Source organism: Notechis scutatus, chromosome 3, assembly GCF_049901735.1.
Source record: "Notechis scutatus isolate UNSWTSFEM ecotype Mainland chromosome 3, rNotScu1.2, whole genome shotgun sequence".
NCBI classification, from domain to species: domain Eukaryota; kingdom Metazoa; phylum Chordata; class Lepidosauria; order Squamata; family Elapidae; genus Notechis; species Notechis scutatus.
The window spans coordinates 142,640,778-142,667,066 of NC_142011.1; the positions used below are offsets into that span (position 1 = coordinate 142,640,778).

The window sequence follows — 26,289 nt, forward strand, 5'->3', positions numbered from 1 at the left end:
TCATTTCCAAGAAGTGGTATGAGTTTTGTAGAGGAGCACCACTACAAAACCTAGCAGGCTTCTGTATATACCCGAACAAAGCCGAAGGCCATATATATATATATATATATAGCATTTATTTTTCTTTTTTCTTCCCTCCATGGCATTTTCCTCCTTCCTCAAACCTTCTTCCAAATAAACCTGGTTCCTCTTTCCCTTAACATCCAGCTTAATTTACTTTCCCACCCAAGTAAACTGGTGTGAATCAAAGAAAGTAGCTGGGGATATGTGAGTATGTGCATCGTTTTGTATTTATTAATTAATTGATTTGTCATGTTTATATAGCATATCTTGGAGGTGGCGGCCCTTTGAGAGTTGTATGCCACGCAATTTTATTTTAACGTACGCCCGATTAGCGTTCATTCAAAGTGACCATAAAGTTGGTGTAAGTGTGGAGCGAAGAGGGGATAGCACAACGCGCCATCTTCTTCCCGGCCTAGCTACGCCCCCGGGGCCGGGTCAATCTCCCTTGTGGGCCCATTCAGACGCTCTTTGAACTAGTCCGCCAAAGGAGACGAACCGAGCCTTAAAGTCTTCTGGCGGGAAGCCGAGAGTTCAGCAGCGCACGGCCTCAAATCAGCCGATGTCTAGCCTGCACCACGAGGCGCCCGGGGGACCGCGCTACCTGCTAACCCCGCCTCCGCCCCCGGGCTGTGGAAAAGCGAGGCGCGCCCAGCCCCAGCCGATCCCGCCCTCTTTTGGATAAGCAAATGAGCTCCCTTTTTTCCCCCAGGGGCGAGCCTGAGTCGCGGATCTTCCAGGGAGGCCGAGCGAGGGTCCGGAGCGGTGGGTGGGGAGCAGCCTTGGAAGAGACGCAGATGAGATTCTACTACTACTACTACTACTACTACTATATGAGGGACCTTCAGTAGCCTTGGATGCCCGGCGTCGCGCGGTCTGAGCCCAGCCGGAGCGCTTTGCTTAGCAACCGGCTGAGCAAAAAGAAATAATAATAATAATAATAATAAAAATTTAAAAAAAGAAGAAGGCAGCATCGCTCGGAGCTTTTGGCGCGGCGGCTCAAGAGAAAAAGCTTGGTGAGCTGAATGCATCGCTTGGGCGTCCGCGGAAGGAGCCGCCGCCGCCGCCGCTCCGGGCTTTAGGTCCATCTTTTACTCCGGGCTTTAGGTCCATCTTTTACTCCGGGCTTGTGGCCGTCCCCGGGAGACTATGCGGTCTGGGAAGCCTCCGTATATTTTCGCCGTCTTCGTGCTGAGCGGTCTCTCGGCGCTGCTGCTCCTGTTCCTCGGGCAACCTCCCCCGGTCTCCAAACAGACTCCGCCGCCTCGGTTACCCCAGCTGCCTCAGCTCCGGGAGAGCGATTTCCTCCGGCGCGTCTGTGGGGCTCTGGCTCGGGGGCAGAAGACCTTCGTGTGGGGAAACCATCTCCGGACGCCCTTGGAGCGAGCCGCCTCCTGCCAAGATTATGTGTCGGGGAGCCACTATGTGACCAGATCCGTCACCGCCGAAGAGGCGACCTTTCCCTTGGCCTACATCTTCACCCTCCACAAAGAGCTGGCCACCTTCGAGCGGCTCTTCAGGGCTGTTTACGCGCCCCACAATGTCTACTGCATCCACGTGGATGAGAAGGTGCCCGCCAGGTACAAGCAAGAGGTGGAGAAAATGCTGGAGTGCTTCCCCAACGCCTTCCTGGTCTCCAAAGCCGAGCCTGTAGTTTACGCTGGCATCTCCAGGCTTCAGGCTGATTTGAACTGCATGAAGGACCTGCTGAGATCCACCACCCGGTGGAAGTACGTCCTCAACATGTGTGGGCAAGATTTCCCACTGAAAACCAACAAGGAGATTGTCCAGCACCTGAAGAAGTTCAAAGGGAAGAACCTCACCCCTGGCGTCCTCCCCCCACCGCCCATAACTTTAAGGACCAAATTTGTTTACAAGGAGCACATAGGCAAGAAAGCTTCCTACATGAAAAGGACCGAGATCCTAAAACCGCCACCTCCCCACAACCTCACTATCTACTTTGGGTCTGCCTATATCGCTCTCACTAGGCCTTTTGTGGAGTTCCTTTTCAATGACTCAAGGGCCATTGATTTGCTGCAATGGTCCAAAGACACTTACAGCCCCGATGAACACTTTTGGGTAACGCTCAATCGGATTCCAGGTAGATCTGGCTCTTTCATTTCTATGTAGTAATTGTATTAGACACGATAATTGAAAAGATAAAAACTAATGCAAATTAGAAAAAAAAAAACAGAAATAGAAAGTGCAGAAAAAGAGAAAAAGACGATAGTAAAGGGGGAGAAAGTGACTTTCCCTTTCTTCACAAATAGTATAAATAATTTTACTAGCTTACCACCTTCTCTTAAAATACAATATATGGTATCTTCTTCCTTTATCTATAAACAAATAATTAGAGTTGCACCATTCAGTCCTAATCAGCAAAAGTCCATTAAGGGTTACCAGAGATAATGATATGTGTATTTTGACCTTGATCGAATCAACCAATTTTATATGCTTTTTAACAATCTTGAACTTTAATCCCTTCAAATAATGCCCTAGAAAAGTGGTGGGTAACCTTTTGGGCTCCCATGCTGAAATTTGTGCATGCGCTTGCATGCCAGCACCCAGAAGGCAATGCGCATGAGACAGCCCCCCCAGCATGCCCCGCGCATCTATCATTCATGTAGCCTGTCATTTTAAAATCCACTTCCAGGTCAGCTTCAGTCTTGCGTGGTAAAACTTGTTCCTTTTCCATGACATCTTTTAAACACAGTCTCTCTAAAAAGACAGACATTCCTCAAATTAATTTCTGGGCCCATTGTTCAAAAATATCTGACTCTTTTACTTTTCAACAGCAAGGGCCAACCTTAGCTGGCTAGCAGATGACAAGGTCTGAAATATTCACAGATGGCTGGAACATATGGTTGACATCATGAGAAGCAGTTATTAGTTGATGACAGCAATGCTAAACCATCTGAGATTCCCCATTTATTCACAGCCATGAACCCAACAAAAACAAGAAATAATTATAGGGACACAGATCAAATGATTAGTTACTTCGTAACAAATTCCACCCTAATAAATAATCACAAGAAATATTTTGTTTCAAAACATGCCTAGAGAAATGTAGTGGAATTTGTTTGAAACCTCTTTGTTAAAATGCCCTTAATCTTATGAATTATAGCCTTAATCCTATGAATTGGTAAACCTATTTCAATTTTTAAAGGTCAATGGAAAATAAACCACAGAGTTTCCAAAGCATCTGTCAAAGGACTAGGCAGTTAATTCAGGTATACTTTAAGGTTACTCATGTGGTTGCCAGTGTGAACTAATTCTTAAGGGAGTTGAAGAATCTCAAAATGATATTATTGGATGAGGTCAAAAGGACAGGTGATTTTCTAGACTTTTTAAAACCACTGCAATATCTGTGGAGGTAAATTATTTCACAGATTTCACCATCAGGAAGTTTTTACTTATGTTGAAACAAAATCTAGGTACAGTAGTTGCATTCATACTCATCCGTTCTGATCCTGGTTTCTGTAGCAATAGAAAATACTTCCTGATCACCTGTGTACCATCTTTCCTCATTCTTCTTTTGTCCAAAGTCAACATTTCTAGTTCCTATAGCTTATCTTGATAGAGCATGTTCTCAAATCCCATTTTTCATCATTGTCACCCTTTCGTGAACCTGTTTTATGCTATCAGAGGCCGTCTGGAAATCTGATGCCCAGAATCATTAACAGTAATGATGCTCTGAATCAAGCTAACAGAGAGTGTGACAGCAAAAGAAAAAGCTCATAAAAATCTATGTTTGAGATTATAAGGGAAAAAAGAGTGAAATGGATAATGTAGTATACTTAGAATGAGTATCATTGGTTTCAAAGATAAGCACAGAAGAAGCAACATTCAGTCTGGAAAATCATTAAGAATAAACCATTTACTGCATCCAGTTTTGTTCACCACATTGTAAAAAAGATGATGAGACTCTAGAAAAAGTACAGAGAAGAGCAACCAGGATGATTAGGGGACTGGAGGCTAAAACATACGAAGAATGGTTACAGGAACTGGACATGGCTAGTCTAGTAAAGAGAAGGACCAGGGGAGACATGATAGCGGTCTTCCAATATTTGAAGGGCTGCCACAGGGAGGAAGGGGTCAAGCTATTTTCTAAAGACTGCCATTTGTCAGAAATGGTGTAGGGCAGTGATCCCCAACCTTTTTTATGCCGCGGCTTGGTACCGGCATCAGCTGGGCGCCGCGGCCCGGTACCGGCATCAGCTGGGCGCCGCCATCTTTTTAATGAAAAAGTGCTTCCGGTGACCTCACCGGAAGCACTTTTTCATCAAAAAGATGGCGGCGCTGCGCTCGGTGAGCTTTTCCGGGTAGAAATGGCTTTCTACCCAGAAAAGCTCACCGAGCGCTAGGCGCCATCTTTTTGATGAAAAGTGCTTCGATGAGCTTTCTACCCGGAAAAGCTCACCGGAAGCACTTTTTCATCAAAAAAAGATGGCGCCCAGCAAACCAGCAGCCCGGTAGGACTTGTTCCACGGACTGGTACCGGTCCGCGGACCGGTGGTTGGGGACCCCTGGTGTAGGGTCTCCTGCTTGGGTGGGGGGGTTGGACTAGATGACCTACAAGGTCCCTTCCAACTCTATCTGTTAATCTGTTAATCATTTAGAATTCTTGCCTTTTTATGGGTTTTGCCAAAACATCTATGTAGGAAAAGGATTCTGGGCCATTATAAGGTGGTGGATGAAAGGGTGTTTTTTGGCTGAGGCCCAGCCAGTTTCTCTTAAGATGCAAGACAGGTCTGATAAAACTTGATGTGCTAAGAAGGAAGCAGACTCCTCAGATGCCTCATCACCTGAAACTTGAGGTGACTCAATAACTTTGACTATGAACAGGGAGAGGAACAAAGATAAAATTTTCCACCTTCAAATACTTATTTAGCTTACTGATTTGTCCTAAGATACAGTCAATGCTACTGGTTTAAGAAAGTTAGTTAAATAAATGGAGGTTATATACATCAGTCACCTTTAGCATGAGAATTCAATTTTAAAACAAGAAAAATATCTCGCCTTTGTATGTAAACTCAGTGGACTGTAGAATTGAGCCAATATGTATTAGAACAACACACAAGAGTCTTATTTTCAAGTGGAGGGAAAAAATCTACCTCAGTTTCATCCCTTAAAAATAAGTGTTCTCCCACCACAGAGGTCTCCAAACATTTGGACTAATGGACAAACTGGAATTTCAAGGAAATATTCTCTTATAAAAGAAGTGTTCAGTAAGATTAATAGTGTAAGATTAATAGTGTCAAAATTATTCTGGGACTCTTATATAACAACGTAGGTTTGTTATTTGTCTATAGAAAATTTATTGCTCTTGGCAATTGAAAAGTCTAACATGAAGGTAGGTTTGAAATGAATGTTTTGGCTACGATACGCTTCGCAGATCAAAAGCTGGATAAAAAATGATGCTAAGAGATAATATAAGGACAATGTAAAGAAATACAATATTGGTACACATAGTCCTCGGCTTACAACAGTTCATTTAGTGACCGTTTGAAGTTACAATGGCACTGAAAGAAGTGACTTATGACCATTTTTCACACTTAAACCATTGCAGCATCTGAGAGCCACGTGATCAAAATTGGTTCATATTTATGACGGTTGCAGTATCTTGGAGTCCTATGATCACCTTTTGCAACCTTCTGACAAGCAAAGTCAATGGGGAAGCCACTTAACAACTGTTCACTAACTTAACTGCAGTGATTCACTTAACAACTGTGGCAAAAATGGTCATAAAATGGGGCAACATTCACTTAACAAATGTCTCACTTAGCAGCAGAAATGTTGGGCTCAGTAGTGATTATAAGCTGAGGGTTATCTGTACTTTATTTTCATCAGAATCCAGAAGTTACAGCCAGCATGCAGCAGTCTTCATTAAATAGATGCTGTCTAACACTAATGAAAGAAAACAATTTCCTGTTTCAGTACACAAGAGAAATATTTACAAAGTTATATGTTTAGTTAAATACAGAAATATAGGATGGTGTTGTGGCCCACCAGCGGCAGCGGAGCTGGCAGCAGACAGTGAGGAGGTTGGGGAGGAACATGGGCCAGTCCTGGAGTCTGGGGAAGGCTGTGACGAGTGCTCTGCGTCGGAGGCAGAGATGGGGCCAGGGCCATCTGATAGTTATCAGCTGCCTTCGGAGTCGGACATCAGTGAGGCAGAAGAACAGCTGGAGCCTGTTCCAAGAGTGTGCATGCACAGAGCTGCCAGGAGAAGGGAACAACTAAGGAACAAGGGTCAACTCGGGAGTAAAGCCACAGGTGAATGGTGAATGGCCCCTCCCATAGGGAATAAAGAGGAGCCAAAAGGGAAGGGGTGTTTGCAGGAGACAATTAGTTCAATTCATTAGGGTGAAGATCTGTTCATGACTTCTTGCCAAATATTGTCTGCTACAGAGTGGCATTTGGAAGATAACAGCCTGGCAGCTCTCCAAGCCTGATAAAGGTCTGTAATTGTGAAATCACTTTAAAGACTGTTGACTGGGCCCTTGCTGGAGAGGAATTCACTTTAAACCAAATAAAAGGGGTTTTATAAGGAGTCATTTTCGTGCTTTTGGAAGCCTAGGTCAGAACAGATGGCAGGATGCAACAGTCCTTTTTCCTCCTCTGAACTCCTGTTTTTTAGATGTGCTTGACTAATATTCTCATCCCTCTCATAATTATGGGGAATGCAAGTTGGAATCCAGGACAGCTGTCTTTGCCTAAAGATAAGCCAGTCTTGATGTGTGCCACCATCATTTGCTGTGTTATATCCAAGCCATGCAAGAAACTAAACTTTATAAAATTGGAGCCTGCCTAGAGGCTACCTCAAGGGCAGAAATATTGCAAAGCATAGATACTTTTTATTGAATAACAAGATTGTCCTGTCTATCTTTTAGATAACCTTTTGGTTAAAAAAAAAACCCAAACTTCCTTTCTTCTTGGGATCTGGGTTGGCTGGACAGACAAGTCAGGCTTCTTCAGTGCTTCTATTTTATTCTTTTTCACTGCTCTGGGCAATTTCATAGATTGCGAAAGTAAAATTAGCGCCCAAAGGGAGAAGTGACTCCTACCATCACTAAATGTTCCAATGAGATATTTCCCTGCAACTGAACATTCATCATAGCATTTCAACAGGTGAAAGTCTTGATGAAAAGCCAACTCTGCAGCAAGAGAAAAGGTTAAAAAAAAATCTTAATGATAACCTTTTGCTTGTTCGATTGTTTCAGTAAAACTCCTGAGGCTGAGGCATGGAGAAGTGCTTGAAAACTGGGTTTTATGGGCAAGAGTTTTAAAGGAAGTTGCTTCAGGGGGTGTTGTTTTGTGGAAACCCTGTAATTTGCTGAGACTCTCCCATGCTTATATCACTCAATTTCAACCATTTGGACTAATGAGGAAGAGTTTGTTTTCAAGAGAACTATATAATATCGATGAATTGATTTTCAGGAAGGTGGGAGGTTATTTGAAAAAATAGACACACACTTTTGCTTGCTTTTCTACCTCATTTTTAACTAGAATTCAATCTGATATTTTTTTTTTTCATTTGTTTTGAAGAATGGTTGCATTATTTAACTCTACCTAACTTGGTCAAAAGCGGAGGGGGTGGGGAGGCAGAAAAAGGATAGAAATATCTGGGATTTACCCTGAGACATTTTTCATACATCTGTTCCACTGCTGTTCTGATATATTCTGCACTGATTTAGAAAAGCCACTCCTGCTTAACATTTAGCTATGATTGAGGAAGCCCATTTTCTTTTAATGTAAACCTTCAAAAGTATTACAGTGTCTCGTTGCAGCGGAAAAGTGGAATAAAAATAGTATGACTTTGTGGTTAGTTTCAGTCTGATTTTCAGAGTTGATACTGTGAAGCTAATATTAGAGCAGAGGTGTCAAACTCCCGTTGTCACAGTGGGGTCACGTGATGTATCAGGGCTTCCCCCCTTGGCTAAACTGGGCGTGGGCGTGGCCAGCACGTGATGCATCTGGCCCATGGGCCGGGAGTTTGACAGCCCTGCATTACAGGAATCCCCATGCAACTCTTGAGAGGAAAAAGCAGGAGAGACCATGCATAAAACACACAAAAAGAAATACATTTAATAGTAATGTCTGAAGAGATTCTCAACCATCCAGGTCATGATTGTTCCAAAAGTGCTTTTTTCAAAAGGCAACTGAACTTTCTTGTTCTCCTTAGAGCTGCTCGGATCATCCAGAGAGTGGGAGGTGCTTCAGCCTGCGTCGTTGTAGGCTGAGCTTAATTACTGAGGAACGCTCCGCCTTCCACCACGTGGCTCCGTTACGGCGTTCCCCAGTTTATGCTCAGCCTCGTGCAAGTAGGCAGTGTGTTTTTTTTTCAGCTCTTTTGGCCGTTTCAAGAAACCCTAATTTGACTGGTTTTTCTTCTTCTTATCAGGTTGTATTGATTTATTCTCCTGTTAGCCCTGTGGTTTCTCGTTACGTCGATTGATTTTTGACTTTCAATTCCCCAGGGAAGCCTTACCTAGCCCCAGGGGGTGCCCGGGGGAAAGCTAGCTAACTCCCAGCTACCCCCCCCCTTCCCCCCTTTATTGCCCTCTGCCTAACAGATTTTATTGGGTTAAACGTTCAGAGGTTCTGACTAACCAGAGTGCTAGGAAAGTAAAAGAAATTCAGGGCAACAGGTATAATCACTACCAATTTCATCATATTTAAACGAGCCGCTCCGTTCCACCGAACGCCGTTTCCTTGTTGGTCGGAAGTTTGTCTCTTCCTTCTTGTCCTCCCCCTGGGGTCCTTGGATTGCCTCTGGGGAGATTCTGGCTGCTGTTAAGAAGCCCTGTAAGTCCACGTTGTAGGCGGCTGCCTTGAGCGCTGCCTCGTGGCCGGGCGCCATTGTGGTTGTCCCCTCCTTATCTTTCCGATCGGCTGTGTGCCTCCGTACTTACCCAGCAGGACCCGCAGGCCTGCTCAGAATCATTAAAGTAAAAATTATTGCTGGTGTGCCTTGGAGGCCAGTTTCTCTGCCTCCGTTTGGAATTCACGCTCTACCTCGTAAAGGTTAGGCTGTCGTTTTTGTGAAGCTCTTTGGCCGATCAAGATCGTTGGAAGTTTGTCCCTATGCCTTTCCCTAGCCTCTGCGCAATCAACAGACTCAGGGGAGCGTGTTCATCGCCCCCAGGGGGAGAAAGATAGCGGGCGGCTTAGAAGCGCTCTGGCGCTAAACCCCCCCGATTCTCTCGCTTGAGCTTTATCCTGCCGACTTCAATGCCGCCCTCGTTAGCGGCTCGAATTCTAGCGCTACAAAGTGCCGCTGGTTTCCCCCCACCCGAACGCCGATCGTCCCAGGAAGGGATGAATTCTTCCTTGCGGCCCCCCTCGGCTCTCTAGGCTCGCCGGAGGGGCCCGATTCTGCCCTGAGCGGCCCCGACGTTCAAACGAGTAGGCGGCCGCTGCTTTGCGCGTAGCCTCGCAGTCGGGAGCCATCGTAATTTCTCCGGCCTCTTTCTTGGCTGCGAGGGTTCCCTAGCTCTCCATTCAGGCCTTACCAGCCCGTTCAGAGCCTCTCGCTTTGTAATAATAGGGAACCTAAGCTCCGTTGGCAATCCGCAGCCGCGCTCAGGGCGAAGCAATAGCAGCACCTCCTCCCCCTCCCGGTTGTTGTCTGGGAGTTAAAGCTGCTGGAGGCCTTATTTTTTTCAACCCGGTGCAGGCGTTCATTTGATCGATTGGATAAGTAGCTCTTGGGTTGATACCTCATTGGACCAAGGCCTAAGCCTTAAATACGTAATTTCAAAAAAAAAAGAGAGAAGAAAAGGGAGAGAATACAATAATCAACATGTATACAAGAATGTATACATATGGATATATATAAGTAAACAAGTGAATTAAATATATGTACAAATAATAATAATAATAATAATAATAATAATAATAATAATAATAATAATAATAATAATATTACTATACCTTGGTACATCAAATTCCAAAAGGGGGCGCGGGCCAGCTGATAAGGACACCCGGCTCCGTTGCAGGTCCAACCCTAGGCGAGCCAACCGCCTCCAGTATTCTCTCATATGATGATTACTTCTTAAAGTGGCAGACGATAATTCATCTAATGGTCCTTCCCTGAAGGCCAACTCTAAGTCTTACCTTTTGCGCAGCCAGGCTAAGGAAACGCCTAAATAATAATTGGAATAGACTCTCCCGCTCACGCAGGGGGTTGGACTAGATGACCGCCAAGGTCCCTTTCAAATCTGTTTCCTACCAACCTGAACTCGCCAATTCCGCCTGATCTCAGAAGCTAAGCAGGGTCAGGCCCGGTTAGTACTTGAATGGGAGACCATCTGGCAATACTGGGTGCTGTAGAGGAGACGCCTTGAGGTGTCATGAAACATCGGAAAGGGAAATTGTCGGGCTACCCAGGGGGTCTCTGCCGGTGCCTCCAGCCCTGCCACTTTCCGCTCCTCCTATCTCTGCTCACCCCCCCTCCTCTAGATTCTTTTCCCTCTCCAGGCGCAGCTCGCCAGGGACATCAGGCCCCGGAGCAACGACCAGACGGACAGCCAGGAGGAGCCTGCCACCGGCAGGATCACAGAGCAAATCAGGATGGAGCTGACTATCCGCCGAGAGACTGCGGAAGGTCCCCAACAGATGCCCAAACCGGATTCTTCCCGAGGGCTTCCGATCATGAGCATCTATCGATCAGGTCCCTACCCAGACCGGATCCTATCCACGGTCAGGTACCTTCGCAGAGGGACAGCCCTCTTCCAAAGGGGACAGGAGGAGGAGAAAGGGGGCCTGAACCAACTCAGGGAGGAGGAGGAATCCGAATTGGGGTCAACACATTCAGTGAACCCTATCGGGGACGGAGCCCCTGGAGGGGGAGATGCTCAAGGATAAGGGCCCCAATCCCGACCATCCCACCTTGAGGGCTTGCTCAAGCCGCACATATATAAACCGCTTCACCAAGGCCGAATTATCCCCAGCCTGTACTCTAGTCTCCCTCTGTCCTCCCCTCCCGGGCGGAGGGCCCAGAGGCTTCCTTGCAGGCAGCTCATGGTGGAAGCTAACGTCATCTGGCTCCACCCATTCCTCTGATCGGGTATTAAAACGGCTGACTTCCTCAGGGGCCCTCCCCTCACCACCCTGACCGGGCAAGGTTTTTTTTCCTTCAACCTCAACCCAGGCCCTCCACCGACTTAACTCCCTCGAGGTTGACGAGCCCTTTGTTGGCTTAGCATCCTCCTCCCCCGCTAGTGATCTTCGGGAGGCTCTGACACCCGAGGAATAGAGGGCCGAACTAGCCTTACGCTGGCCTCACCAAGCCGACACTTGGGCCATTAGAACGGCCTCGGCCGCCTCCTTTCACCAGGTCTTCCATCCGGTGGCTTCGCCAACTAAAACAGCACGTCCTCGCCTCTAGTACAAGGGTGCACCAGGACATCGCTGAACTCATGATCGCAGCAGAATTCCGGCCTACACCGTACTATGTGGTTAAGTGTCCCGCTAGAACCATATCCTCTCCTGTTACAGACTCAAACCGGTCACGGCTCCCGTCAAGGGAGACAGACTCTTCGGCACAGCCTTGGAACCTTGCTAGTCGAGAGCCAAAGCAGGAACAAGTACTCCCCCCCTTTTTCAGTGGTCAGAGCCAGTGCCCCTCAGCCATTCGGAAAGGGCCCTTTTAACCTCTTCCAGTCTCTCTCCCCGCCCAGGTACCACTCCTTCAGCCATCCCTTTCCAGGATCCAGCCGACTCGGGCATCAGGAACATGGGGGACGGCTCCTACAGGACACCCCTCAGAGGATCATGTGGGAGGCCCCTCCGGCGCCCAATGTAGGCCCCACTCCCCCACGCCCCACTGGCAGACGCCTCAGACAAGTCGTCGCCCCATGGGGTTCCTCTACTTCCAAGGCCCGGGTCTGTGTCACTATTCCGCGCGAACTCGCCCTGGAACTCAGCGCATCCCCCCCGACCTTCCCTGGGCACCCCCCCTTGACAGATCCCACAGAGCGTAGTTAAGGGACCCCGCTATTTATCCTCCTCACAGCATACAGGCTATCCAACTCGCCCCACCCTCCCAACGAGGGAGGGACTGTTGCTCCCACCTTCGCGTGACCCCAAATCCTCAGGTGGATGGAGAGCAGTCCTAGGCCCAATACGACTTAATCGTTACCTGATCCACCGCAGGTTTCAGAGGCACACCTTGCAGTCCATCATACTGGACTCCAGGCGAGGGGACTGGCTCTCTCCTACAGATTTTCAGAAGCGTATCTACTCATCCCAATTCTGTTACACTCTCTGCCACTCCAATAGGTGGCCTCCCTCTTGGGCTCCCATCCGCCCCTAGAACCCTTACTGAGGCCTCGTGGCCCCAACGGCTCACCCCAGAACCTCCCCGGGCGTCTCCACTGCTACCTGGATGACTCCCCAGACGTCAAGCAGAGAGGGACACCAGAGTTCCCCCCCTCTCACCTCCAAGACCTTATTCCTCGTAAACTGGCAACAGACAACTGTCGCCATCTAATCGGATAACCCCCCTCGGGGTCCGTATTTGTTACGGTTAAAGGGAAGGGTCTGTCTTCCTCAGCGAGACTCCTCTAGCCCAGAAATCTGTCTAACGTATCCAGTGACCAAAAAAAAAAAAAAAAAAAAAAAAAGAAAAAGAAAAAAGGGGGTCTCACCGTTAGAAGGGCCTAAATCATTGGGTAGCTGGTCTCAGGAACTTCCATTGTCCCTGGGCCCGTTTACGCACAAAACCCCTGTAGGGCTCCTGCTCCCATTCCTAAGAGCCGGCAGAAGCCATTCGAAATCCTCGGTCCAGGTACCGCCAAGGGCCCTCTCGCCTCTTCTCGGCCGGGCTGACCCCATCATCAATGAGGGTCCCTACCTTTAGGAGCCCTACGGCTCACTCTCCCCACAGACGCCAGCCTGTCCAGAGGGGGCGCCCCCATCCTCTCGCTCCCGGCCCAGGGCAAACGGTCGGAGACAGACCGGGCATGTAGTACTGATTAGTTGGAACTCATGCTATTCATCTGGCCCTCGTAGCTCCTTCCCTCAGGCACGTGGGCATCTTGTCACTACCTTCATGGGCAACGCATCGCCAGGCTCACGCTAACAGACAAGGGACCCCACAGTCCAGACTGTTGATGAGAGAAGCCGAGCGCCCCTGCTCCCGGGTGGAGTACATTATCCTCTCCCTCATGCAGAGCTCATTTCGGTTCAAGGAGGCGACCACGACCTCCAGCCTACCGATAGGGGACCTCTTTGCATCCCCTCTCAACACACTACTCCCATGATTCTCGAGGTTCCCCTCTCAGGGGCCGAGAATTACAACGCCCTGTTAATCAAGGCCCCGGGGCCTCTATACGCATTCCCTCCACTTGGCCTAGTTCCCAGAGTCATTCTGGGACTGATCCACAAAAAAAGCAGAACTACTTCTGGTGGCCCCTCTGACCCAGGCGCCCATGATTGCGGTCCTCCGCAACCTATTGGTAGCCCCCCTCGGGTAAATTCCTCCGAACGGAATCTCCCCTCCTCAGCCCCCCCCCCCTACATCCGGATCCACAACGGCTCAACTTAGCCGTCCATAGGTTGAACGGAGTCGCCTACGAAACGAGAAACTCTTTGGCCAGGTTAGTGATACCATCTTAGCCGCCAGACGGTCCTCAACTGCCTGAATCTATGGTGCCAATCGGAATAGTTTTCCGCAAGTGGGGTCATAGGTCCCCAGTCAACCTTTCGCCCTCCATCGCTAGATCTTACTTGTCACAGGCTCTGCCAGGACCCAGCGGAACAATAGCACACCTCACCAAAAGTGAGGCCACCTCGGCAGCTTGGGCCATCACGGCCCCAGTCTCTGACATTTGTCAGGTCACCACCTGAGCCTACCTGTCTCCCTCCGGGAGGCCTTACAAGATCAGCATATTGCCTCAGCGGAGGCCTCGTTGGCAGACGAGTCCTACAGCGGGTCCTCAGGACCCGGAGAGGCTCCCAAACCAGACGGAGTCCCTCCCGTAGGACAGCCAAGCTTTGGTATGTCCCACTCTCTGGATGATCCGAGCAGCTCTAAGGAGAATGGGCGTTGGTTCTTACCTGACACGCCATTTCTCTTCGAGCTGCGAGGATCATCCAGCCCCACCCTAATCTTTCACCGTCTGGTGGGGTCTTGTTTCGGCCAATGATCTTTAAGTCTAGTAAGATGAGTGTACGAATTTTTCTTCCCTCTCGCCTTCGCATAAACTGGGGAACGCCGTAACGGAGCCACGTGGTGGAGGGCGGAGCATTCCTCAGTAATTAAGCTCAGCCTACAACGACGCAGACTGAACCACCTCCCACTCTCTGGATGATCCTCGCAGCTCGAAGAGAAATGGCGTGTCAGGTAAGAACCAGCACCCAGTTTTTTTTCTTTTTCTTTTTGACAACATTTCACTTCTCATCTTAAGAAGCTTCTTCAATTCTGAACTGAACTGAACTAAAGAAGCTTTCTGGATGAGAAGTAAAACATTTTCAAAGGGGGAAAAATGAAGAAAGTCCCATTTACTTTTGAAAAAGCACTTCTGTGTTAAGTTTGCGTTTATTGTGTGATATCAGTATGTCACAAAATACCAAAGAGTCCACACAGGATCTCAGAAAAATGTTAAACACAATCCCTATGTAGAAAAAATACATAGTGAGGAATGTCCAGAGGCACACAATGCTGTTAAGACTTCTGCTATTAATAACTTCTCCAGAGTTTTCCTAAGAAATTTACTGCCGTTTTGGTAAACATTTTTTTTATTACAAACATTTAACCACCAGTCATCCAATTTTTTCTCATGGACAAATACTATATTATTTTTAGAGTGACTCTTGACTGATGCCTTTTGTTTATGTTGCATCATAGAAAGGGATGAATTATATAAGTTATATAAGTCTTCTACCCTATCGAAACAATTTTTACAAATAACAAATGAGAACACACAATAGCCATTGTTAGTGGCCTCTATTTCTCCCCTCCCCCACATCTCTCTACAAATTGCAGTTGTAGATTCAGGTACATAATTTTCCAGTATGTCCTAGGACAGGGGTCTCCAATCTTGGGAACTTTAAGCCTGGTGGACTTCAACTCCCAGAATTCCCCAGCCAGCTTGCAGAATTCTGGGAATTGAAGTCCGCCAGGCTTAAAGTTCCCAAGGTTGGAGACCCCTGTCCTAGGATACTTCATGGCATTCTTAGACAAGTACTTGATCTTGTTCTGCAGGGTCTCCAACCTTGGGAACTTTAAGCCTGGCGGACTTCAACTCCCAGAATTCCCCAGCCAGCTTGCAGAATTCTGGGAGTTGAAGTCCGCCAGGCTTAAAGTTCCCAAGGTTGGAGACCCCTGTTGTTCTGGACTTGACAGATTTCCTGACAATTACATTGTCAGAGTGCCTGTCCTGACATCTGCAGAAAGTACTTGATGCGGAGGGATGTATGTGTGTACTCCAACATAACCCTTTCCTCAAGTGATCCACGCATCTTCCTAGTTATCCATGATAGGAGGATCCTTTTGGAAAGTACCAAAGTGTCATGATCTTCTCAATCTTACTATTCCTGCCAATAATTATGGTAGGCAGCAATATTTAACAAATAATTACTCAGTAAATGTCCCTTGATTGTTTATGCCAGAAACCTGGTATGGGTAGTCCTTGACTTATGTAGTTTATGTAGTGATCGTTTGAAAAAAAAAAAGTGACTTATGGCTGTTTTTCACACTTATGACTTGCAGCATCCCCTGTGGTCACATGATCAAAATTCAGGCACTTGACAACTGACTCGTATTTATGACGGTTGCAGTGTCTCAGGGTCATATGATCCCTTTTTGTGACCTTCTGACAAGCAACGTCAGTGGAGAAGCCAGGTTCACTTAACAACCGTGTTACTAACCTAACAACTTCAGTGATTCACTTAACAACTGTGGCAAAAAAGGTCATCACTTAGCAACATGAATTTGGGGCTTAATTGTGGTCGTAAATCAAGTACTACCTGTATTTCCATAGTATCCACCAGATCTTGAGCCAACATTCTTGTTGAATGTGTGCTGAGAAATAATGTTGCAACCCCTAAAAATTTTCCCAAGTAAGATGTATCTTAAATTGTTCTACTAATAAATAACTCTCTAGTAACTTTGAATTGCTGAAAGTTTTACATGAAATGTGTCACAGCCTTTGTTATTGTTCCATGTCAGCGTGATTTTCCGCAGAGTTGGCAAGTCTAGTTGTTATTATTTTCTGGAAAATACAGGATATCTGCTCCTGCTTCAGGAAGGAAGTAGAATTTTGGACTTAAAGCTGCTAGTTTGCTTTTTTGCAGTATGTAGGCCATATTTATATTAACTGAGTGTTGCAAATAATCTTTGCATGTCTCCATGGAATTGCCTCTACTTCTCCATAGATGCTTTCAATGGGACTTAATTCCTTGTACAGTGCTTAAAGTACGTGTGTCTGTGTGAGTGTACAGCTTAGAGTCAGTTGTTGACTCCCGGTTTAGGCCACACGGTTTTCCTAAGGAGGGTTTTTGAAGTGGTTTGGAATTTCCTTTTTTTTCCTAGGGCTAAGAGAGAGTAGCTGTCCCAAGGTAAGAAGGCTTTATGCCTAAGGCCAGATGCCTCAACTCCTATACCAAACCGGTTCTCTTTAACAAATGTAGTAAACACATTTGAAGAGAATCTGGGGAGAATCTGAATCTCAGACCACTTACTCAGTTTCTTCTTCCATGCCTCCTAGCCAAATACTGTTAGGGGTTTAGAATGTCCCCCTCCCATATCTCTTTGTGTCCTAAATTTCACAGAAGCCAAGGACATTTTATAAGCCCAGAATCCTTAAATGATGTCAGTTTTAGGAAGCACAGGCTTTACATACTGTACCTATGGCAATTATTTCCATTGAGAGTAGCGAGGATGTTAGTAATTTTCTCTTTTTCAAATTCACTTTAAGAAAATGTATGCAGGCATTTTTCTCCCTGGTATTTTCCTTTTCTTTTTTCTTCTTTAAGTTTGCCCTCTCATTACAGGCTCAGATTCCTATTATGACAACTTACAACTTATTTGTATAGTTTAACCTAATATTTTCTCTGCTCATGGATGACTAAATATTTTTAAATGGAGGAGTATCCACTTAAACTAATACTATTTACATTTCCATCTTTAAAAGCATGCAGTTTTTTTTGGCAAATAAGACAATGATTATGATTGCATTTGTACCTACATTCCACCTTTCATTTTTAAAGGACTTGTAATCCAAGTTTTATATTCAGAGTAAGTATTTATTTACCACTAGAATTGTTTGACATAATAATAATCTTAACACACTAACATATCTTAGCATAAACTTGCTGGTTAAGAATGTTCTTGAATAGAAATTACTAAATACTGAGGATTAAATTGACATTGATCTCCAACCCAGTGAATCACCATTTTTAAATATTAGTCATTTCATTTCCTAATTGTGATTTTTCCTTTTGGATTGGTGGTAGCATAGCACCTATGAAGTTACTGAGCACCTATCCACAAATGCAGTTTTCTGACTATTAGTACTTGGATTGCCATGTGTATTGTTACTTGTATGCTTCAGTGGATTGGCTTTTAGCCCAGTGGTGGATTTCAAAAAATTTACCGACCGGTTTGGTGTGAGCATGTGCTTCATGCGTGCAGTGTTTGTAACTCTACCTTCTGCTGCAAGCCCTGTGTGTAATGATGATGCACAGCAATCGGTTGTGCCGTGCGAAGCCGCTGAAGTTGAAAAGCAGGAAATAAAAGTCAGTATGGAGCCGGGGTAGGTGGGAGGGCCCAGCAGCTAATTGTCAGTGCAAACCAGTTTGCTCACAGATTATCGTTGGAGCTACCGATTCGGCCAAACTGGGCTGAACCGGTAGAATACCACCACTGCTTTAGCCCTTGATTGATTCTTGTGAACCAGATGACCATTGGGGCATGTAGGGAGACAGGAACTGAGCTGGGAAGCAGACTGTCACCAGCGTATTGTTGGCATTCCTATGGAAGTGGGTTTAAGGCATGGAGCAAACTCTTGCCAGCTGGCTGCCAACACGTGGAGGGAGGTGGGGCTGAAATGGTAAGTGGGCTTTAATCTGTGAACGTTCAGGGCGTTGGGCAGATGACCTGATGGACCCCTACAGACTCACCTGGAAAATCAGTGGTGTCCCAATCTGCAAGCCAACTGGGAGCTTTCCAAGGTCCTGGTTTTTGATGAAAGAGATGTCCTTTAGAATTAATTATTTTATATGCAAAAGGCAAAAGAAAAACCCCACCCTTCACCAAAGCTCTCCTTTTTTTTAAAACTATACTTACAAGCATATATTTATTACATTTATACTATTTAAAATTATTAACATTTAAGTTCAGTTTATTAATAAGTTAGGGGGAATGGGGAATTAAGTGTATACAGTGGGTATCCACCAGATTATGAAAGAATCTTCAAATAAGAATCTCAGTCATAAAATATTTGTACATAGAAAAAGGAGGTAAACACTTTTAAACCTTGCACACCTGGGTCACTGCTTCTCCACGTTTGCATTCCAGATTATGACAATACAGACAATACAAACAAAGCAATACAGATGGTTCTTGCTTAATTATGCTATTGGGACCTGAAACCTCATCATTAAGTGACATAGTCATAAATAAACAAAAACACACAACTATCCCTGTGCAGCGATGGCAGTTCCCGCAGTCCCAGTGACCATTGTTAAGCAAGGGCTGCACAAGTCATTAAGTATGGACTTCACATGACTGTGACTTGTGACTTCCTGCCAGCTTCCCCATTGACTTGCTTGTTGGAAGCCAGCAGGGAAGGTTGCAAATCACAATCACATGGGATGTTGCAAGAATCATTAAGTACAGTGGGTCACGAATGCTCCTGTTCATGACCAAATCGGGTGGCGAAAAAAAAATCCACCTGATTTTTGAATCCAGTCACAATTCAGAAATCGGATGGTGAACAAAATCGGCAAAGAAAGATTCCCTTTCTGTGCTGATTTCCCCTTAGGTGCCATTTTTTTTTTGACTGCGTGCATGTGCAGTTGGTCATGCTTCTGGACACGACCAAATCGAGTTGCAACCAGAGTCCAGGAACAGATTATGGTTGCGACCCGAGGCTCCATTGTACAAGGATTAGTCCTAAGAACCACTTGTTGAGCACTTGTCATTAGTTCAACTGATCACCTGGCCCCCTTGCAAGAACCCCTTGCAATTTACCTGGCATTTTAAGAATAAGAACTTGCAAGGATTTTCTCTTTCTTCTCTTTGAATCACAGGTGTCCCCGGTGCCATGCCAAATGCAACATGGGAAGGTAACTTGAGAGCTGTGAAATGGAGCGATGCAGAAAAGAGTCACGGAGGATGCCATGGTAAAATGAACATCATTTTAATATTTATGTGGAGCTTTCTTTTTAGTATTTGAAAGATTAACACTGGCCTAACAACGTAGTATCTCGTGAACTTGTTCTGACATTGTTTTTCTTTTGTTTACTATGGAGGTTAAAGGGATTGTAGAAAAACATATTGAACATTGGTTGAAACATGCAGTGCATCAACCCAGAAGTGACCTGTGTTTGGAGAGATGGAGACTAGCAGGTTTAACAGCCTTGACAAAACAAAGTGACTGTAGGGTTTTGGCTCTTCTAGCATCAGGGACCTGCCATTTTGAGTTCTGCGTGGGGTGGTACTTCCCCAGGCAAAGCCAGTACATAATATGGGGGTCTTCCTAGGTCAAAGGTCTTCAAACTTGGCAAGTTTAAGACTTGTGGACTTCAACTCCCAGAATTCCTGAGCTAACATGACTGGAGGAGGAATTCTGGGAGTTGAAGTCCACAAGTTTTAAACTTGCCAAGTTTGAAGACCCCTGTCCTAGGTTGTTAGTTTCTGGTTAAAGAGCAGAGAATAGTTATGGCCAGAAGACCTTTGCCCAGATTCATTTGCTATCTCAATTGCACCCTTTCTTATACCCGGATTCCCTTTTTACAATCGCTCATGCCTTAAACATCTCACATTTGGACTATTGAAAAGCAGGCTTTGTGGGCTGCCCTTGAAGGCCAATTTGTGGGCCTCAGTTTATAAATGCCTCAGTATATACATGTGATTGCTGTGCAAGATGCATTTGGTACCTGTGAACTTCTGGGGACAATTTAAGATACTGATAGTGCCTTATCATCATCATTTTAATGGCATAGGTTACCTGGGGAACACCTTTCTCCCATTAACTCATTGTGCCCTGTAATCTCTGACAGAATAGGCATGTTCTGACTCCCATTTTTGACACAACATCATCTAATAGGTCTCAAGAAGCATCTCTTTTCTGGCCTGGCACCTGCCTTCAGAAATAATATTTCTCCAGAAGTTCAAATTGTCCCAACCCCATCTTCCTTAAAAGTCATTCATGAAGAACTGGCTCTTCCTCCACACCCTGGGAGGGGCTGCTGCTTTTATTGAAATGTTTTCATGATCACGTCTTGTTCTTTTTAGTTTCCATTATTTTTATTTTGGTTTGGCCATCTAAATGGGCTTTAATTGTAAACGCCTGAGACTTCATCAACTTTGGTGGCTCGGTAAATTCAGCAAAATAAATAAATAATAATTAGGTTAATTTACCGAAAAAACCACACCCATTTGCATTCCCCTTGGTACTTTGTATACATGTAATGTGCATTAAGGTTTTTACAAACAATTCTGTGTTTAGCTGTCAGCACCCCGTTTTCCAAATATATCATGGACTTTTATAATTGCATAATTGCCAGATTTAAATTTGTAATCACAGCAATTTAAAAAAACTCTCAAATACACATCCAAAACAGCAGAATATGGGTTGACTGGAATGACAGGGATTATAATGTGTTGTCTGACTTATTTAAGATGCAGAAATTTTAAGCAGTTAGGAAAGACAAAAAGACAAGAAATGGAGGTGGAGAGAGAAAAAATAAATAAAAAGAGGACCACAGGGAATTTATTAAAGAGGAGGAAAAAATGAATAAGATAGAAACTAAAGAATAGGTGGAAAACAAAGGAGAAAATTGAAGCAGAATAATTTTTTGACTTCTTCTTCACCTCAGGATGAGCTGATGTCTTGTTTTAATATGAGGGCATAGCCATTAGAATGGAAGCAGCCTTGAGGTATAAAAGTTGGGTGTATCTTAATTAATTTTCCTTTGTATTCGATGCTTTTAACCTGTGTTGCCTCTAATGACACAATGCTAAAATTATAAAGCAAAATTAACTTTTATTTATTTAATTAATTATTAAATGCTTTTATATGACTGCCCATCTCACTAAGCGTAACTCTGGGAGGTGTACAATCAAAGGATAAAACAATGCCACAACTGTTAAAACACTTAAAAATAAATAAAAACAAAATTGTGGGAGAGCATCCATTTAAACACAGAGCAACCATTAAGCAGGTTGCCCATCGGATCCCCAAAGTCGCTAAAAGAACCATGTTTTCAGGGCCTTCTGAAAGGCTAACCTCATGTTGCAGGGGTGGGGGGTGAGGAATGATGCTTCTGATAGCAGAAGCCACAGCAGAAAAGGAACATTATCTGGCATCCATCAGATGTAACTCTTCAGCAGATGGGATCCACAACCTCCTCCTCCGGCTGGACCTAATAGGATGGGTAGATAAAAGAGTCCCTCAAATAATCTAGACCAGGGGTGTCAAACTCAATTTCATTGAGGGCCGCATCAAGGTTATGTTTGACCTTGGGAGGGGCAGGAGGCATGGCTGGGGGAGCATGGCCAGCTTGACGTCACTCATCGCCTGAGGCCTGAGTACTCTACCAGTGAAAAGGGGCTCCCATGCTCCATTTTCGTCTGCGATGGTCTCCTGCAGCCCTTTGCCAGCAAAAACGGACTTCACTCCACTTTTGCTGGTAAAGGGCCGTCGCAGCCGAAAAACGGACCTGTCCCAAGCTCTGTTTTCGCTGGCAGAGGCACTGTCGGCCAGACTTTAGCTGTTTCCAGAGCAGCCCTACAGGCCTGATCTAAGCACCCCGTGGGCCAGATCTGGCCTGCAGTTTGACACCCCTGCTGTAGGCCCATGTCATGTAGGGCTTTAAAGGTCAAAGCTCTTTCCAGTATATAATTAGAATAATCTTTAAAGTGTGTCTGTGTTTGAATAAAATTTAAAAGCTGTCAATAGAAGTGGCTTAAATAGCTTGTTTAATCTTTCAGTTAGTGAAAAACGGGAAAACCACATGGTCTTTTGTAGCTAAAATGTGCCTATTCTTCTAGACACACACCTGCTTGGAGTAGGAACTCTTTCTTTTGTCTGTATTTTTTTATTACTTGACTATAAATTACAAGTATAATTTTAGAGCAGTGTTGCTTGCTGGAACTCTTTCTGTCTGACTCAAGGATAAGGAGCAGCCCTTTAGTTGTGCTAAATTGTAAGTTAAATTACTAAGTTCTATTACCAAAGTGTTGCACTCTTCCTTCAGTCTCTTCAGTCAGTTTTTGGTTTCAACAAAACCTTGTTAGCCACCCACAATCATTGGTAGAGTTCACAGCAAAATAAATTGAACAAACAAACAATTCAAGCATGCAACCTAATAAAAATGGAATATTTAGGGCCCACATGCTCCAAAGCTAATCTTTGATACTGATCTTGACTAAGGAGAAAAGGATATGATGTTCTATGCCTCTGTTTTCTTCAAATGTTATTAAAATTGCCAGAACTTCCTTATTGCAGTATGATTTGACTGCAAAGACCTTGTGCAAGTATGCATCTTAATTCTTCTACCCACAAAATGTAATTGTAATATCGATATTTTATGCCTTGACAGGTCATTATGTCAGAAGCATATGTATCTATGGAACTGGTGACTTGCCATGGCTGCTGAAATCCAAAAATTTATTTGCTAACAAATTTGAACTCAAAACATATCCACCTACTGTAGAATGCCTGGAATTGAAACTTCGGGAAAGAGTCCTAAATGAGAGTGAAATACCAGTTGAACCAAGTTGGTACTTTTAATTTAAAAAAAAAACTTATTGGGGAAGAAGTATAATAATAAAAACTGCTCCTTTTAGAACAACTTTTTTGCCTTGACATGAGGCATTTTTTTGGATGTTCAAGATGGATAATTTTTTTTTAATACATGAAAAATCTTCGCATTTTACCGGACCTAAGGATTCTGCACCATCTTTGTATTTCACTGAGTTTTATTCCTTTTTTAAAAAATGCAGTTCCCATTTCGGAACAGGCTTCTCCTTTTCTTCCAATTACGTAAATTACTGTTTGCTCAGGAAATAAAAAATTCTGAATAATGAAGTTAAAATTATCTTACTAACTGATGGTTCAAATGGAAGGATTAAGACGTTCATCATAGAAGATTCAGAGTTGGGGGTTTATCTTCTAGCGCAGCTTGCTATCTGCACAACCTAAGTTTGGCTATACCTGTTACTACTTGCTTCCGAATAGGTCAAATTCTTAGACTGTGCTTCTTCCATTATCTGCTTGTAGAAATGGCCTTCTGTACTACTGAAGAGCTATCCTTTTTAACAGCAGCAAAGCAGCCTGTGAACCAGGGTAGGACACAAGATCCAAAAACAGGGTAAAAGTGTATATTTTAAAGAGTAAAATATTCACTGGAAAAATACATTAATATTACATCAATTGTATGTTTCTACTTTGATAAAGTTTTGCTTGGCTACTTAAGAATCCTAGAAATTGTGTAAATAAGAGCTTCTAGGTGTACAGAAATAATTTAAGATGGACCAACATTTTTTGATTTAGAAAACTATCACTGTCTTCAAAGCAAAAGTACTAACATTATCTTTTATACTATCTGCTAGAAATTTGCCTTGGTGCATATGCTCTCAGTGTACATAAAAAGAAGAAGATAATCTGAAAGTCATTTTCATTATTTTTTAGGCAACCTTTCTGCATACAATTTAAATTTCCATCCATCTACTATGGAAAATGTAAAGAAAGAAATAGCAATATAGACTAAAAGTTTTAGGGTGAAAAGGGAAAAAAAAACACTCGAAAGTCAACTTTTTTTGGATCAACACAGAAAAAAAACCTTTTCTTTTAGGTTGAATGTTACAATTCTACCATGAAAGATATTTATGGCAATCAGTATACTAATAAAATATCTATCTGTGCAGCAGTCCTTTAATCATAATATAATTTCAGTATCACTATTTCTATTAAAAATATCTTCTGTGTCCCCATTATTCTTTCTTAGTTGTTTTACTTTTGAGTGAAATGGAATTATTTTTTCCCATAAAGACATGGGTTTGCCAACATTCAACTGACTGAAGATTATTGACTGTGATTCTTTTTAAAAAAACAACATTCAGTTGGTTAAATTAATAAAATAGTATTTATCAAACACTATCCAGACATTGCCTTTGTGACAGATTGCTTACTACAGATCCTTAGGATATATAGAGCAGTGAGGTTACAGATAATCATAATGTTTATGGCTGTGCATGCTTCAACAATGAGAAATGCTTTGGATCTACACAACTACAGTTTCCTTTGTTATTTATTAAATTAGCACAGCTTTTTCTACCCAAGCAAAAGGATGTGGATGCTGCTTTAAGAATCATCTTAATTTAAATAATCAGCCTCCTTATATAACAGTAGATTTTTTCCCCCAAGAGCATGTAAGGAGAAGGTATTTTCTTCAAGCTCCCTTTGAAACCCAGTTGGGTCCATCAGTCATCCAGGGATGGACCACTTGAATGGGTCTGCAGAGGAGGAGGGGCAGCACAAGAGAATAACAGAGTCATGAGGTGTGATCTGACCAAGAACACCAAGCCCAAAGTTAGGCCACTGTCTCGAGTCAGGCCAAGAATGACCAGGGAGAGGCCCATAGCCATCATGGATCTCCTGGGCCATGATCTCCTGGGCCACTTTGGAGTCTACCAAGGGACAGAAGTTGGAAGTCCCTCAGAAGCGTAAATCTGGGGAAGTTCATAGTCGGCCCCGAGATGGCTCCAGCAACTCAGGCAGGGAGGTTGTTACACAACAGGGAGGCTCCCAACTGCTCCCTTGACCCTAACCTCAAGAACAGGGTCTCACCACTGGCAACTTGTGGAGCAGGGCCCCTGATGGCTACCGGAGATTCTCAGGTGAATCCCTACTCACCTGCCCTGCCCTGCTCTGCCCTGCCCTGGGGACTTGGCTGGTGCATTTGCTAGATCTATATTTGAATACAGCTCATCAGTCTGGAACCTATATCATGTATCTGATATTAACACAGTTGAGAAAGTCCCGAAATATTTCACAAGAAGAGTTCTCCACTCCTCTACTTGTTGCAGAACACTTTATGCTACCAGACTTGAAACTCTAGACCTAGAAAACCTAGAACTACGCCACCTCCAGTCCAATCTAAAGATTGTATATAAAATCATACATTGCTATGTCCTACCTGCAAATGAATACTTCAGCTTCAATCATAACAATACAAGAGCACACAATAGATACAAGCTCAAGGTTAACCACACCAAACTTGACTTCAGCAACAGAATGGTCAATGTTTGTAATACTCTACCTGACTGTGGTTTCTTCCCCAAACCCCAAAAACTTTAACCTTAGACTGTCTACTATTGACCTCACCCCCTTCCTAAGAGGACTGTAGGGGGCGTGCATAAGCATACCAATCGTGCCTACTGTCCCTGTCCTTTTGTTGTTTTTTTATTTTTCTTTTAAGTTTCTATCTCATGTATTCAAAACTATTTATTCTTATACCTGTATCTTGTAAGCGATTGACAAATCAAATAAATACTAAAAAATACTAAAATACTAAAATACAATATTGCTGAGAGGGCAATACCCCCACCCACCCAGGCCCAGCCAAGTCTTGCTAATACATGCCAAGTCAGCCTGATCCTCATTTATGATATCATTAATGAGGAACCTTATTATCAACCAACTTGGAATTAAGCAGCATCAATTGAAAACCCAGGGGTCTGTCAGGGCCTGAGCATGAGCACAGAAGACTGGAACATGCTCCCGATGTTAAGCACCAGGGGTGTCTTGTGTTCTCCATGTGCTGCCTGCCCTCTGGCTCTCATCAAAACACCCCCTGTCCATCACCATTTGGATGTACCACCATCCCCCACCGGATCTCCCTAGGCCTAGCCAGCTGGTTCCCTTACCTGAGAGGTCCTCCATCCCAAACATGCAACCCAGATACTCACGGTCAACTTGGAATGTGTGCTTCAGCCTCGCTCTCAGCTCAAACGGGAGCCCTAAACACTAATTGCCCCTTCACCCAAGTGTG

At 44.4% G+C, this 26,289-nt stretch overlaps 1 protein-coding gene across 2 annotated transcripts in view; it reads left to right on the plus strand.

Moving 5' to 3' along the window:
• Nucleotides 1–276: 276 nt before the first annotated feature.
• GCNT2 (glucosaminyl (N-acetyl) transferase 2 (I blood group)) overlaps nt 277–26,289 on the plus strand; it is a 41,073-nt gene continuing 15,060 nt past the window's right edge. Inside the window, exons 1-3 of one of the 2 annotated variants that reach the window (XM_087961296.1) lie at nt 277–2,161; nt 19,321–19,413; nt 22,837–24,395. In XM_087961296.1, coding sequence (XP_087817422.1) covers nt 1,210–2,161; nt 19,321–19,413; nt 22,837–23,027 — 1,236 coding nt within the window. In that variant the 5' untranslated portion in view covers nt 277–1,209 and the 3' untranslated portion in view covers nt 23,028–24,395. Of the gene's footprint in view, nt 2,162–19,320; nt 19,414–22,836; nt 24,396–26,289 lie in introns of those variants that run through there. The other variant, XM_087961297.1, reaches the window with a different exon arrangement.